The sequence below is a fragment of the Notolepis coatsorum genome (assembly GCF_963971535.1).
Source record: "Notolepis coatsorum genome assembly, chromosome: 3".
NCBI classification, from domain to species: domain Eukaryota; kingdom Metazoa; phylum Chordata; class Actinopteri; order Aulopiformes; family Paralepididae; genus Notolepis; species Notolepis coatsorum.
In genome coordinates, this window is record NC_140167.1 from 12,317,999 (window position 1) to 12,335,100 (window position 17,102).

General features: G+C 46.8%; 1 protein-coding gene across 3 annotated transcripts in view; it reads left to right on the forward strand.

The window, feature by feature from the left end:
* Positions 1 to 17,102, forward strand: part of actn1 (actinin, alpha 1) — a 135,576-nt gene that overhangs the window by 79,175 nt on the left and 39,299 nt on the right. For all 3 annotated transcript variants that reach the window (XM_084309673.1, XM_084309671.1, XM_084309672.1), the window contains exons 4-6: positions 8,621 to 8,707; positions 12,564 to 12,651; positions 15,601 to 15,679. In XM_084309673.1, the coding sequence (XP_084165799.1) occupies positions 8,621 to 8,707; positions 12,564 to 12,651; positions 15,601 to 15,679 (254 nt within the window). The remainder of the gene's footprint in view (positions 1 to 8,620; positions 8,708 to 12,563; positions 12,652 to 15,600; positions 15,680 to 17,102) is intronic.

The window sequence follows — 17,102 nt, forward strand, 5'->3', positions numbered from 1 at the left end:
GGAGAGGAGGGAGAGAGGGAGAGAGAGAGGAGAGAGGAGGGCGGGAGAGGGAGAAAGGGGGGAGAGAGGGAGAGAAAGAGAGGGGGGGAGTGGGAGAGAGAGAGAGGGGGGCAGGGGAGGGAGTGGGAAAGGGAGTGAGAGGGGAGGCGGAGAGAGGGAGAGAGGAGGGAGAGAGAGGGAGTGGGAGAGAGGGGGAGAGAGGGATCATCCATCCAGACAGTTGGTCCACGTGCCAATTATTGACATGCTGTTGATTATCTGCACAGATCCAGGATCAGGCGGCTGAGTCGTCTTCGCACATTATCTAGAACTGATTGACTATCTTGTTATTCCCTGCAGTCTTTCAGAGTTTCCCAACCTTTTTATAAAATAAATGTATGGCAGGCCGACCCCATGTTGAGGTCAGGATATTCCTCACACCCCAACATTGGAAATCCATGCAAACTGTGTGTTCACAATGTCCCTTATCCCTTCTAATGTCCTTATAATTTTTTAGGGCATGCTTATAGGGTAACACGGTAGTTACAATGTTTAATTTCAACATGACAACTCTTGTCAAGAAACACCGGTTTTATAGTCTTCAGCAGCGCTGTCCAAAAGCTGATGGATGTAGTTTTTTCCTTTCAAAATAAAAACAAGATATTATTTTCACAGCCAAACCTTCTAAAATGTTCCCACACGTACAATAGATCCCACATGTGACAGGCCTCCTCTGGCTCTCACTCATGTTGGCTGTGTCCTAATCGGTCCACTTACTTGGAGTTCACTCTTCAAAACAGGTCTTGGAAATAATGGAAATCCAGCCAGATCCTATGATGGCTCTCTGGCACAAGAGGAGAAAACAATGAGAACTGTCTGGAACTAAACTCCAGAGTAAGAAAAGGCTGATCCTTCTTTACTGGAAATCTCCTCATCCACCGAGCTGTGTCTAAGAGAGGTTTAGTTTAGTTTATTTGACCCGAGTCTGGAGCACTGCGGACGAGACCGGCGCCAAAGTGGTCAACTGAAAACAGCACCCCGGCGGAAGGGGCGTATGCTGGCATTGTTGAGCACCATGTCAAAGCCTCCACCAAAAAAAACCCGACCCAGAGGGGCCGAGGCAGAGAAGGCTGACGCGATTGGCAGACGTCATGAACGTGCAGGGGCACACTCAACCGGGTAACCCGGGAGTTGACTCCGCTCCAACACACCAGGGAATCAACCACCCTCTTGGTTCAACATGCGGTGGTTGTTCCTATAACTCCTCAGGAAAAAACTCCAAAACACACCTGCGGGTATACACTGGCTATACCGTAGTACAAGTGTTTCAGTTTTCAAAAAGGGGTTATCCCAGGGCTACGGGTCGACGAAAACAACTTCGGACCGGGCCCGGCGGACCGGGATGCACACAGGGATGCCAGAGGAGTACTATAAAGACCACCTCAACAGCCCCCTCTCAGCCATGCGTAAGCGGGAGAAGAGAGGGGCGAAAAGAATGGAGAAACCAGGCCCCTTCATGACAGCACAAGGTACAACATGTACCAACAACAGTGTCTCCATAACGCCCAACCCTGTGACACTCGGGCCGACCCGGCATTTTTCCCCCTGAAAAAAGCACAAGTCCCTCAGGGTACCAGAACAGAAGATCTGCGTCCCCGGCGGACAACGGGTTAACTGACCTGGACCAGCGTGACCAGAACCAGTCCCGTGCCCTAATCACGCCGACATCCCCAACTGCAGGAGGGGGGGTAGGTACGCGTGTCGATCTAAAACATTATAGAGGGCGCCACCCAGACAGTCTCATTCGTACCGCGCTCAGTGGCCCACCCCAAGGGCGTGAGACCCCTCTACCTATGCTTTGATCTATTCCGTTAACATCCCCCAGATATGAACGAGAATTCGCAGAGACAAACCTAGTAAACTGGCGCTCGGAAGAGACAAACTCCATCTCAGTTGCCCTATAAAAACGCTGTTTTAATAACGAGCAACCAAGGCGCACAAGCCTCATGCGTGATTCCTATCAGAAACACCCAGAGCCAGCACTATGTACACGTCGAGACCCAAAACACATCAATGGATAGTCTAACAAGACACCAGATACCGTTCCTCCAAGCCGCCTGGGGAACGACAAGAAGCCGCTTTTAAAATTTTACATTTTTTCAGAAAAAATAATACGGACATGGGTCCCATGCGACGCGGCTGAGGGAAACACCACCCCGTCAACCACACTTCATAAGAGGGGACGGTGAGCGACGTACCCCTATGACGGGGGGAAACCCATGACTCAACAGACCTGTAAGGCGAGGAGTCAGGGAAACCCTAAACAATACCCCATCCACCTACTCCAAAAAGGAGAGGACGGGGAACCCCCAGAGAGACTTCTCACGCGAGCTGTATAGATTGAAAAGAAATATTGCAACATTGAGCTATGTAACACTTGGGTTAGGACTCTCCGAGGAGGAGGCTCTGAACCAATACACACTCAATAATCGAATTGAATCGAATACACATAATAGAGCAGAACTCCTTTTTTAAGTTCTACTCACCTTGACAATCTGAGGAGGAGGCTCTGAAACTCTGAGGAGGCTCCCTCACTGGGAAGGAGGGTCTGAACTCACAGAAGGCACTTCTCCCTGAGGAGGAGCTTCGTGAGGAGGAGGCTCTGACAACTCCCTGAAACAGATCCATAACATGGAACATGAACAACTCACGGAAGTCTTACCAATAGAAACGCGCTCAGTGACGTACTCTATGGCGGGGGAATTTCCGCGGTGCACACGCCCAATCTTTCAGGGCGTGGGACCAGGAAACTACCCCCCCCCCCCCCCCCCCCCCCCCCTACCCTGTAACGTGCCGAACAGCAACGTGACAGGAACCCTGAAGGACAGGGGGTTTTAACCCCTGACCAATCAGAAAAGGGGAGGAAAGGTTTACCAGTTCACCCCTTTACGACCCCTCACCCCTAATACGATGTAATGACAAAGTAGAGCTATGACCCAGTCATAGCATGCTACATGAAGCATTTAACAGCTTCACATAGCTCATGTGCTAACCTGCTATCTGATTTTTACTAAGGAAAAAACACAGAACAGAGAGGGCCCCTTTAAGAGCCCCGGTACCAGACTTACACATGTGCTTCTGTGGGCCAAAACCTAACCCAGTTGTAGATCTCAACGACACACACAACCCTTCATCACAACAAAAAATGGCAAAAGTACACTCTTATTACAGAGGAACGCAGTTTTTTATAACGAGAGAGACATAAGTCCTTGATTACGTATTGGCCACAGGCCTTGCTAAGCTCACATGATAGTGACCAAACAACCTTTTCCCTAGGAAAAGAATCGTTTCTCAAGCAGACACACAACCCCAGCAGCTTAAGCTGAGGGTTACATCGTATCCCCACAAACACAGTGACACAATATATTGTAAACAAACATGTCTGAGAGGAGGGGGGGGGGGAGCCCCAGGGAAAAACCGGGGGGGTCACCCCTCCTACCTTACCCTTGATACGACCAGGTTGAACAGGTACCCCTGTTAATATGTGAACATGCTGTTCATTGTCATCACAGGCTGAGAAAAGGATTCATTCCTCAATCACATGTCACTAAGCATAGCTTCACAGGTTAATCAAATCAAATCAAATCAAATTTATTTATAAGGCCCGACAACACACGTTAATGTCCCCATGGGCCGTACAGGTCTTCTTTAAACAAGTCAAGAAGAAAACATAACAATAAGTCAAGAACAGAACAAGAACACCATAAGGTCCAAAAAATTTAAGATAAATGCAAATAAATGAAAGAATGCAAGCACTCCCAGACATACCCCACGCGAAGGTAAGGAAAAACTCACTAAAACCTAACAATAGGGAAAAATGCTCCACAGGCAGTGTGGAGGAGAGAAACCTTAGAAGGGCCATTCAAGGGGGGATCTCCCTTCTTAGATGTTGGTGATAGTAGTGTTGCAGACGGACAGTTGGTAAGCATGCACTCATGTGTGTAGTGAAACACAGATGAGTGCATGCAATAGCAACTGAACATTTTGAAAGATTAAAGATAGAGCTAATAGCGATAGCAACTGAACATTTTGAAAGATTAAAGATAGAGCTGATAGCGGATCTATTTGAGGCACAGGGGCGGCGCAAAGAGGGTCACGTCCTCCCCGTCTTAGTCACGGGACATTCAACACTCCGGTCATTGCTCAGGGACAGCCGGAGACAGGGAGATAGGGGGCGGCGCAGAGAGGGTCGCGAATTCCCCGACATCATCGCGGGACATTAATTAACCCACTTAGTTGTGAGTTCACCCACGTTACAAACGTTACATGAACACACATGTTCTCATCACAACTAACCAGTTCATTTTTACACATGTAAAAAACAAATGCCGATTTTCTATGTAGAGAGAAGCTATACCAGTGACGAGACAATTCACACACAACACGCGTCGTATCCTCAATGTATTGCAGCAACACACGTTTTGGAAAACATCGTTATTACAAAACATTTAGAAGGGAAGGAAAGAAGAAGTGTTTAAAGTCCGGTCAGGACTCCTACCTCCACCCTGAGCGCAGGCCGAGAGGACTGCAACACTGGTTAACGGGACACCGAAGTCGAACCCGGCACGCCTCTACTTCCTCAGGCGCCTAAGGAAGTTCCAAGTCAGTCAGAAGATCCTTAGGAACTTCTACTCATGTACAATAGAGAGCATCCTGACCGGCAACATCACCTCCTGGTTTGGGAATAGCACTGCACAAGACCGTAGCAGACTACAAAGAGTGACACGTTCAGCCGAACGCACAATTGGAGGGGGGCTTCCCACCCTCCAGAACATTTACAACAAGCGGTGCAAGGGGAAGGCTAAGAGAATTATTAAGGACTCGAGCCACCCGAACAACTGCCTCTTTGAACTGCTGCGGTCAGGCAAGCGATACCGGAGTCTTAAGGCGAGCACAGAAAGACTCAGAAGAAGCTTCTATCCCCAGGCCATCAGGCTGCTAAACGAACAATAAACACTATGCAACAACCATCAAATGCACACAGCACACACACCCACACGCACACACTCACTCAAACAAACAACACACTGCAGCACCCACTCTCCACACTTTAGATCACACAAACACACTTTACACTTTATATTTATTGATAAAGGATTTGCACTACAACTCGTACACCTACTGTGAATTGTACCTAAATTGCACCTCGTCCCATTTCTGCCTTGCACTATATAGTATTGTATATTAGTACACTGCACAGTATTGTATATTGTATGGTAACTACGTCTATTCTGCATCGAACATTGTACATATGTCTAAACTGAACACTGTGACCTCATTTTTTTACTTCTAATTTTACTATGTTATTTTATTTCATACTTATCTTGTCTTGCACAGTCTCTGGAGCGTAACAGTAAGAAGCATTTTGTATAAAAGTATTCTGTACTTCTGTATGACAAATATTAAAGAAACTTGAAACTTGAACTTGAAACTCCTGCGTTGGTGACGAGGGTAATGTCCGCTACGCCACCCAGCCGCCATTCTCCATGTTGACGAAGTCCTTGCTGGCATGGCACCCGGTGTAGGGTCGACTAACATCCTCTGTCAAAGATGACGTCGTAGTCAGAGTGTTTAAGGCCTGTTATACTCACAGTAACGTTCAACAGTGTAGCATTAAGCTAACAGCCGCTCCCGACTGATAGCAACAAGCTAACGTTTCCTAGCCTAGTGAACACAACAAGCTAGCGCCGCTGCTAACAGCTGACTGGCTAACAGTAGGCCACAAACTAGCACGCAAGCTAAGCAGCTATCTCCTGAACTGTACACAACGACATAACAAGCCACACTTCAGACAGGCCGCCGCCTGAAACCCTCCTCATCCTAAGAGAGAAGAGAAAAAGAAATGTCAAACACAGTTTTCAACTGTGATTTACCAGACATACAGCGGAGTCGCCACAATTCCCATATACGGGCTGCAGCCGACTTGAGCATGGAACTACCGATAAAGAAGATCCATACCCACATTTCCTCGTGTTTTAGGGTGTACTCTCACATTCATGTGAAAGATGGGGCCTGGACGGGACAGAGAAGCATCCGCTTGTCCAGAGAATCCCGGGTTCAAACCAGGTCTCGGTCGCGGCCCACTAGTTTGACCATCATGGGCGTCAGACCAGGACCCTCCGTCCGCCGCCTAAGAGGCCGAGCAGAGGACCCCAATCTGGGGCCGGCCTTCGTAAAAATGGTCAGCTAACCCCCATAGCATTAGCAGACAACTGGCGCTCGCAAGCAAAACATTACTCACCCAGCTCGGAAGCAACCAGTTTCTCACAACAGCCGGTGCCTCCCACAGTGCAGCTGTATAACCGGAGGTTCAATACCTATCCAGCCGCAGCAAGGAGGACTGCAGGTGGGGAGTATATCAGCGACGCGAGCCCCTAATACGAAAAAGCCGGTGGAGGTCAGAATGATCATCATCTTCCAGACACTCCAGTGACGAAGACATTATCGCTGTATTTTCTCGAAAATAGTGAGAGAAAATTAAGATATAACGTCAACGTATCTCCTTGTTCCTTTCTTCAGCTAAATACTTTCTTTCCCACGTCAAGTGATTGGTATACAGGCACTCTCTTGGGGTGAAATTTGAGAAGGAGATGAGTGTGTGGCCCCACCCCTGCTTATGTAGGTAGCAGATGGGGGTGTGGCCAGACGGAGGCTGGTATGTAAAGGTGCATTTGTGAAGTTTTTATTCAGTGCACGTCACTGGAGTGAGATATGTGCAGATTGACGCTGAGCGGCAGCTAATACGATATAGAACTAGCTGGACTCAGTGGTTAAGAGGTGATGCAGCATCTTAAACTAGCTGGACTCAGTGGTTAAGAGGTGATGCAGCATCTTAAACTAGCTGGACTCAGTGGTTAAGAGGTGATGCAGCATCTTAAACTAGCTGGACTCAGTGGTTAAGAGGTGATGCAGCATCTTAAACTAGCTGGACTCAGTGGTTAAGAGAGGTGATGCAGAATCTGAAACTTGAGAAGTTGAGACTCACAGTCCGGGGATCCCAGGATAGGTTTGAGAACATTTGGAGTTTAGTTTAGTTTAGTCTAGTTTATTTAGGATCCCCATTAGTTGTTACCTCAGTAACAGCTACTCTTCCTGGGGTCCTCTCAAAATAACATAACACATTCAAACATAAAATCACTGTACAATCAGAATAAAACAATACTTCCATCATGCACATTGTACAAGCAACAACACCAAAACAAAGAATAATAATGACAGTAAAGATAGTTATTTGTATGTCTACTCTACATGAATGAAGCTCCACAGAAGTGGAGAGGTCACAGAGGTCTCAGCTCTCACCTACACAAATGCCCTAATTTGGATATTTTTTTAAAGTACATCATAAAATTATTTCTTTCTGTAAAATTGCTGTTCTTAATAATAATAAACGTACTGGTAATATGTGTTGGATGTAATGGCAGTTTGTTCCAGTTTGACATAGCTCTATACATTACAGTTTTCTTTAATGAATTTGTTTTGGGTAGTGGCAGCGTGAATCTTTCCATAGCTGCATGTCTGGTATTATAAACATGTTGATCTTTAGTATATGTATCATCTGTGTATGTAAACATATGTACAGATATTCATACCAAAGAGGAGGATGATGCTACAAGCCAGTCTGTGTTCCACCCTCAACCATGACAGCCTGGCATGCATCCCTCATTGAACAGTGAAGGGCCAGGCGGGCAGCTCTGTTCTGGTCAGTTGGATCTTGTTAAGCTCCTGTTTTGAGGCACTAGACCAGACTGCTGGACAGTAGTCAAGGTGGGATCATAAGACTAGGGATTGTATTACTTTGTACAATCAACAACCATTGTAATTTCTGTTAAGAAATAGGCACACCTTCTAATTATTGAAATGCCTCTGGCCTCTGCTCATTTTGGCAACCAGCTTATCAACGTGAGTGGACCATGAAAGTGTTTCGTCAAGTGTGACACCCAATAATTTCGCCTCGGTAACCTGCTCAATCATCACTCCTTGTAAAGATATGATTAGCTTCTGGTCTATTTTTAAAGCATGCTATGTTACATGCTTGGAGCCTAGTAACAGACTCTTCGTTTTTGAGATATTCAATTTGAGCTTTTTTTCAGAAACCCAATCCGTTACCAGCATCAACTCACTTTGGAGAACTTTGCTGCTAAGCTCCTCAGTCTTGTCTGCTGATGCACGGAGTCCCTTCATGGACGATGTAAAAAGAAAAGCTAGAAGCCCAACAATGAAACAGCTTTCAGTCAGTTCATGATGTCAGCTTTTTTTCTCCTTCTTTCTTATTGTCCTCTTTCTTTTCTTTCAAATGTTTTAGTTGTGTCTGTGTTGTTGTTTATAAAATTATGTTAAAAGTTAAATTAAACATAAAAAGAAAATTAAAAAAAGATTATGACCGATCATTTCAGTTTTATTAGGACTTTCTCAAGGAACCCCATCTAATATCTAAGACGCCTTATGTGGTCACGACGATCCCAGAGGTTGTGAAAGCCTGGCATAGCAGGACCAACATGCATTACATCATCCGGCAGGTGTCAGTCCAGTTGTCACAAATATGAGCTCAAATTTATTTGATTGTTTCCATTTCTTCTTCCAGAGATCGTGGACGGTAACGCTAAGATGACCCTGGGAATGATCTGGACCATAATCCTTCGCTTCGCCATCCAAGACATTTCTGTGGAAGGTACAGTGTCCTCTCGTTAATTCAGTGTCCTCTCGTTAATTCAGTGTCCTCTCGTTAATTCAGTGTCCTCTCGTTAAGTCAGTGTCCTCTCGTTAATTCAGTGTCCTCTCGTTAATTCAGTGTCCTCTCGTTAATTCAGTGTCCTCTCGTTAATTCAGTGTCCTCTCGTTAATTCAGTGTCCTCTCATTAATTCAGTGTCCTCATTAATTCACAGTGTCCTCATTAATTCAGTGTCCTCTTGTTAATTCAGTGTCCCCATTAATTCAGTGTCTCATTAATTCACAGTGTCCCCTCGTTAAGTCAGTGTCCTCTCGTTAATTCAGTGTCCTCGTTAATTCACAGTGTCCTCTCGTTAAGAGGACTTTGTGGCAGTCGAACCTGCCGCACGCCACCTAAAGAGTGCGACAGTGGCTCTGGAGGTAGAGTTGTCGTCTGGTAATCCGGAGGTTCCCGGTTCGATTCCCCGCTCCTCCCGGTTAGCGCGTCGAAGTGTCCTTGAGCAAGACGACACTTAACCCCTAACTGCTCCCCCGAGAGAGTGGCAAGATGTAACGAGGCAGGAGCAGATGGGATGTCGTCATGGCGAAGGCTCTTCCATGTGCGTGTGGGGACGGCTGATTTAACCTGCCCTCATCGATGGCTCTGACGCGCACCACCTGGGAAGACATGCCCGCTGCTCCTGGGCCCAATTAACTAGACCCAAGACGGGTGTGGCTGCTTAACCCCCCCCCCCCCCCCCCCCCCCCCCCACGTTCAGTTCAGTTCAGTTCAGAGTTTTTATTTGCCACATGGAATAATACAATCATAGTTTCTTCATTAAAAAAAAAATCATAAATAGTCATTCCATGGACAAAAGGAGCAGGAAGAAGAATAAATCTTATAGTTACCTGCCCCTTATTCCTAAACTAACATGTATTTTCTTAATGGTCGGCGTACAACCTTATTTACAAAAATAATCATTTATACCATTATAAAAGAAACACAATCCACAGTTAAACAAGAAAAATTTAAATAATAATAATAATAATGATAAAGAATAAAGAAGAAAAAAGAAAAAAAAAAAAAAAAAAATATTCAGATCACATTTTGATTTTCATACTGACTAAATATTTTTTTTTTATACATTTTTTTGAATTGATAAACACTGTTACATCCCTTAAGCTCGCTATGGAGAGAATTCCACCACGTCAGACTCCCTCCTCCCTCGTCACCATTTGTAATTGACCTGCCTCAAGCTCTGCCCTCTTTTCTTGATCCTGCTGTCTGTTGCTTCCCCGAGGGACAGCAGCTCAAAACACCTCTACGGATACAATGATGCGGTACCGATGGTGCGTTCGGTCGGTCCTCGTTAACTCGTAAAGTCTGAGATTTATCCTGTGAACAAAGGGTCCACAACACGAGGTGATGGCGTTCGGCGGTCGTAAAGTCCTGACCAATCGGATGCGAGGCAGCAGATTCAGACAGATTGGTTCGAGCGAATCCCAGCATTTCTGACGATGTCTCACGATACTCCGTGTTCATGATGAAGTATAATTGCACCGCAAAAGATGAAGGGTCAGGGAAAACGTCACAGCTCGTAAACTTGGCTATCATGGAACTTGCTCAAGTTTACCACTGGTATTTACCACTTGGTCGGCCGTTCGAGTGTAACTTCCTGCTGGCGAACTCGGACATTTCCGACTTTACGACCGTTCGTCAGACCGGAGAGGAAAGGAGAGGAAAGGAGAGGAAAAAAAGATCCCTCATTTACCATGATGTCATACAAAGTTACAATATACAACATACAATAAGTGCAATCATAATGAAAATGTGTACAATCAATTACAGATTATGGTCGATTGGTTGTAGATGAAAGATTTAAACTGACCAAAAGGATACAAAAGTATTGAGTTTTAGAGTCTGTTGTACGTGTCGGGAGCACAGGAGCTAGAAGCAGACTTCCCAAGTTCAGTACAAACTCTAGGCAAATGTGCTCATTTGAATATGAATGAGATGGAGGAAATCATTAGTATATAGTGATGGATATGGGTATGATATAGCTCTCCTGTATAACTCCTAATGTACTTTTGGATTGTAAGCCAATTGGAATGTCAGAAGAGATCTGGGTCGATATCTCCAGCCAAAGACCCGAATTCCAATGTCTGTTTTGAAGTCCATGCACTTGTGTTCATAATGCTGGAAGACGAGGTGGTCTGGAATGTTCCAAGATGGCCGACGTGTTCCACCGTTCACTTCACCTTTACTTAAAGGCGCACTTCACCAGAAAAACAATGCCGATTTTATTTTGCACATAATCCCAAACGCATCCAAAAACTCGCTTTGCGCACATTCCTTTAGTTTGACGGTTATTGAGAGTAAATGCGTTTGAATGTGACCACCAGTGATGTCATCGAGCACATTGGATCCTTGTGTTGTGTTATTTATAGCTCCCTGGAATGATGTAGACGGAAAAATAGCAATACCTTGTCTTATAGGGTAAGGTAGCGGCAATTAACACAACACAAGGATCCAATGTCCTCGATGACAAAATGTTGTCCTCATTTACTCTCAATAACCGTCAAACTAAATGAATGTGTGCAAAACTGTTTAGAGTTTTTGGATGTATGTGAGATTATGTGCAAAATAAATTAGCATTGTTTTCGGGGGAAGTGCCCCTTTAATAGTGAATGAATGGGGATTACCATAAAAGGTAGCGAGTCAGTCGAGGCAAAGCCTTGAGAGTTTCACTCGCTTCACAGTTACAGGTGTTTTTTTTTGTCACCTATAATAATAATAATAGTGGCGGCTACGTGGCGTAGTGGGCAAGGCGCTCGCCACGAATGACGGAGACGCTGGGCTCGCCTGTTCGAGCCCAGCGCTCCACATTGCTTTCAGTTTAGCTGGTCGTTCATACTAATACACATTGGCCGTATTAGGGGGTGGGAAACTGATGGGTGGGGATCGGGCGTTGTGGACAGCGACTCCTACAGGTCGGTTGGTGCGCCTGCGCAGTAGAATCAGGAAGTGTCGGGGGCAGCGTGAGCCTCCCACGCGTTACTCCTCGCCACTGAGAGATCGAGCTGCGCAGGTGAAAAGATGCGACTGCTGTTACCTCAAGTACCGGAGGGGACTTGTGCTATGTATGACTTAGTCCACATTGCAGCCGGCTTGTGGGAGGCAAGAAACAGCGTTCGTGACAGGGGAGGGTTGAATTGGATGATACGAAATTGGGATGGGAGAAAAATATAGAAAATGGGAGAAAAAGTGGATAAAAAAAAAATAATAATAATAATAATAATAAACAATTGTTGACCTCACCCGTTTCGACTTGTTGTAACAAATGTTAGTTCAACGTTTTCAGACATGCCGATCTTCTCATGTGTGTAGGGGACACAGCCATGTCAATTACAAAATTGTTCTGAAATGTAATTGTACAAAAGTATTTTTTAGTGGCACTCTGTTGTTCATTGGACATTCGCAACATGCTCCTTGTAAAAAAAACGATTATTTCAAAAGTATTTTCTTTTTATAAATTATAAAATAAAAAAAAGAAGAATCAGAATTTGTACATAATTTGTAAATATAAAAAAAAATATTTTGACATGAATTCATTATTTTTGTATGCATTTTAAAGCCAGAATCGGGTAAATACAGGTACCCAGATATATCACACATCCCTATTCCTCCATAGACCTTTTCTGGTACAATTCCGTTGCTAGGGGGGAAACGCTGGGTCCCAAGCGTATTTCCCGTCAGCTATTCTGTCAGCGGACACTCTGCCACAGGACGTAAAAACCCGGGCCGCTTAGCACATTTATGTTGTCAGCTTTGAAAGGACCTTACAGACAATGAGCCCCTTTCTCCCCCCCACGACAGAGACCTCGGCCAAAGAGGGCCTTCTCCTGTGGTGCCAGAGGAAGACGGCGCCCTACAAGAACTGCAACATCCAGAACTTTCACATCAGGTACGAGTCCGTCTGTTTTTTTTTTTTTTTTTTTTTTAGGCACCGCCGTTTGAATGCACCCGCGGATAACGGTGGATCGTGAAGGGCTTTTCGTGATTTGCGCACGGAACCGACGGCTCGAACGCATCGCACGCAGACTAATGGGGAACAGAGGGGGAGCGGAGCGGCTTTTTAACCGGGAACAGGCGACGCGACCGCAGGACCCGGGGCTCAGAGCGCTCACACACCAGGCCTGGTGGAGGAGGAGAGAGAGACACAGGACCAGGGGGCTCAGAGCGCTCACACACCAGGCCTGGTGGAGGAGGAGAGAGAGACACAGGACCCGGGGCTCAGAGCGCTCACACACCAGGCCTGGTGGAGGAGGAGAGAGAGACACAGGACCCGGGGCTCAGAGCGCTCACACACCAGGCCTGGTGGAGGAGGAGAGAGAGAGAGAGACAGGACCCGGGGCTCAGAGCGCTCACACACCAGGCCTGGTGGAGGAGGAGAGAGAGAGAGAGACAGGACCCGGGGCTCAGAGCGCTCACACACCAGGCCTGGTGGAGGAGGAGAGAGAGAGACAGGACCTGGGGCTCAGAGCGCTCACACACCAGGCCTGGTGGAGGAGGAGGAGAGACACAGGACCTGGGGCTCAGAGCGCTCACACACCAGGCCTGGTGGAGGAGGAGGAGAGAGAGAGACAGGACCAGGGGGCTCAGAGCGCTCACACACCAGGCCTGGTGGAGGAGGAGGAGAGAGACACACAGGACCCGGGGCTCAGAGCGCTCACACACCAGGCCTGGTGGAGGAGGAGAGAGAGAGACAGGACCAGGGGCTCAGAGCGCTCACACACCAGGCCTGGTGGAGGAGGAGAGAGAGACACAGGACCTGGGCTCAGAGCGCTCACACACCAGGCCTGGTGGAGGAGGAGAGAGAGAGACAGGACCCGGGGCTCAGAGCGCTCACACACCAGGCCTGGTGGAGGAGGAGAGAGAGAGAGACAGGACCTGGGGCTCAGAGCGCTCACACACCAGGCCTGGTGGAGGAGGAGAGAGAGAGACAGGACCGGGGCCTCAGAGCGCTCACACACCAGGCTGGTGGAGGAGGAGAGACACAGGAGGCCCGGCGGAGGAGCGCCGAGGAGAAGTGCCTTACCACCGGTTTCCTCACGGCTCCCGAGCTCACCGTACACACAACAACCACCACCTGCTGCCGTATTTTTGAATTATTGACGAGCGCGACTGGTATGAGCCTCAGATGTGTGGATGAAAGAGGAGGAGGGGGGGAGGAGGAGGGGAGGAGCTGGTATCTGGGGAAGGTAAAAAAAAAAGGAGAGAGATGATGTTCCCGGAGCAGAACAGAACAGAAGGAGGAGGAGGAGGAGGAAGGGGGAAGGGTGGGGGGGGGGGGGGGGTCGGGTGTACAGCGAGGCCTTTGATGTGGTTCCCTGAGAGATGACGGCAATAGATCTCTCAGTCTGAGGAGGTCATCAAAGAGAGCAAGAACAATGACCTCCTTATTGCACCTCCTCTTGTCTGACGGCGAGGAGACGGGGAGCGCTCTTCCCAACAGCCACCGCTGCAGACCTAGGGTCGCTGGCTGCCACAACAATGATGATGATAATAATGATAACGATAATAAACTGTCATTCATAAAGTGCTTTTCTTCTAGAACTCCTAGTCACTTTACAGTGAGGGATGGGACAGTGAGACGAACAACATGCAGCCATAACACAGACAGACAAGCTGGGGGGGGGGGGCTGGGAAATGGAGATGGGCCTTGTGTTTTTGGGGGGGGGGGGGGGGGGTTCCAGAGCCCTTCCCTGGTGGAGAAGACTAATGTGCTCCATAGGGCAGCGCTAGGGGATGAACTGAACGTCAAGGCTACTGTAGTGGGGAATAAGATTTAGATTTTAAGATGTATTGATTACAGATGCAAGGAAGGAAGAACTGGCAAAACACTGTCATTATGTGTTTTATACATATTGATCTGTGAGAACAGACACTAAAACACCCTGTATCAGCACCTCATCTACCCTGATTGTGTACATAGTGATTCTATTTAAGTCACACTAAAGCTCTCTTGGCAGACCATCCTGACTTTCTGTCATATTAATGCGTGGGCTTCTAAACATCCACGTCTACAGCTAAACACGTCACCAGGCCTGTATGTACATTAAACACATAGACTATATCATTATTATTTATGTATCTCTATTATTCACAAGTACATTCCATAACTGTTCATAGTTATGGATTTTCCACCACACTGCCAATACCCACATTATGAATCTTTTACTGTCCTCAATTCGCCCCTTTTGTTATTATGTTAGGTAAATGCATTCCTCCTCCAGTGCAAGAATAAATATGGAGGTAAATGTGGAAATGATACCGCAACATGGATTTCAGGTCATACCTCCCAGCTCTGTGGTGGAATGTGTCATAACTGTAGCTTCTCTAGTGCTGGTGTTCTAACTGTAATGTGGACTGTGTGCTACATTGGTGTTGATCATCCATCACACCAGGAGGGGGTGGGCTGAAGGAGTTGAGACTGGAGAGAGGGGGGGGGTGGGGGGGGGTGTCACCATTATACACACAGGACATGGGATTGGAGGGAGGGAGGGGGGTGTGAAGGAGTTGTCATGATTATTATTACACACATGAGACTGGAATGAGATGATATTTGTCTTCATCAAAGACACTTCAAATTCCCTTTCTACTGCTCACCTCCCTCTCTCTTTTTCTCTCTCTCTCCATTCACCTGTCCCTCTCTCCGTTCACCTGTTTCTCTCTCTCTCTCTCTCCCCCGTTCACCTGTCTCTCTCCATATCTCTGTCTCTCTTTCTGTCCATTCCTCTATATCTCTCTTGCTCCATCTCTCTCTCTCTCTCTCTCTCTCTCTCTCTCTCTCTCTCTCTCTCTCTCTCTCTCTCTCTCTCTCTCTCTCTCTCTCTCTCTCTCACACACACAGCTGGAAAGATGGCTTGGGTTTCTGTGCGCTCATTCACCGGCACCGTCCAGAGCTCATCGACTACGGCAAGCTTCGCAAGGTGAGTGTGTCTCCAAGTTTAAAGTTTTACTTTAATGTAATCAAACGGGAGCTCCACCCACAATGCTGTTCAAAACGCAGTTTAAAGTAATCAAATGGAAGCTCCGCCCACAATGCTGTTCAAAACGCAGTTTAAAGTAATCAAACGGGAGCTCCGCCCACAATGCTGTTCAGAACGCAGTTTAACTCATTCACGGCCAACTACGACTATAGTCGGGTTATCTCGCCAACCGTTGAGCGCCAGAACCCGAGTATAGTCGGGGTTTCGATCGTTTTCATCGTTTTTTTCTTTTATTAAATTTTTATTCTATACAGTCTCACGGACCTCTGTGTATCGTTGGGACTCATTCTGAGACGCAGAGAGTGCAATGCCGGCCGAATCCTGCTAGGTGGCAGTATCGCCCACCCTTTGAAACCTTATTTCACACTGTGTGTTACATTATATATAGTCCGGGCGGAGAATTTGGACTTGGGCAAGTGAATCGCTTCATCCGAGCACTTTGGAACACGTTCAGCACACTTCATGCATATGTTGTGCCATTTCATGTCAGGGACCCGATGGACATCAATACTGGAAATCGCGATCAGACAATTGGAATATTCTTTTTGGGATACCTCCTAGTAAAGGTAAGGACTATATGACATCAATCCTACTTTGATCCAACAATGATTTCACATCGATCGCAACGATCATATGTAACATACTCCAAAAAACGACACCCCCCCTTTGATGCATTCATGATGAAACATAATACCTATTATATACCTTTGATTTGGAAATAGTAACGCGTCCAGGCGAGCAACGCGAACGCCTTTAGCTAAATCCACATAGCGCTCCATAACGCAGCTTCCAGGAATTAGCCAGGATCACTCTGAAACTATACAATATTCACCACAGGATAACACGCAAACGTATACATGAAGAAATTTACTCTTTTTTACATGTTGGACGAGAGATAGTGACTGTCAAATGAGCCATAGTATAGTCTCCATAGCTATAATATAGAATACAGATATAGCTCTGCAAACATCGTGACGCACAGTGAAAAGGCCTATCTTTTAAAGCGTGGCCCATTGACTACAAGGATGGAGATAATGGCTGGTGCTGAAAGTGTTAATGTAATCAAACAGGAGCTCCGCCCACAACGCTGTTCAGAACTCAGTTTCGGCTCCTTCCGTTTTTGGGCCACTTCCCAGTTCCCTCACAAAAAGCCAAAGTCCCAGACGATACTTTCAATTGGCAGAACAACGACCACTCAAACTGTAGCCAACCCCTGTGCCACACAATGGAGTTTGTCGGTTGATGATTTGTTGGGGAAATGCCTGTCAAAAGTGGCGTTGGCGTTTTTTTTATTCAAACAGCTACTCCCCTTAACTCATTCCCGGCCATTGGAATTCCCCGGCCTGTTTAGCCACAGCCAGCT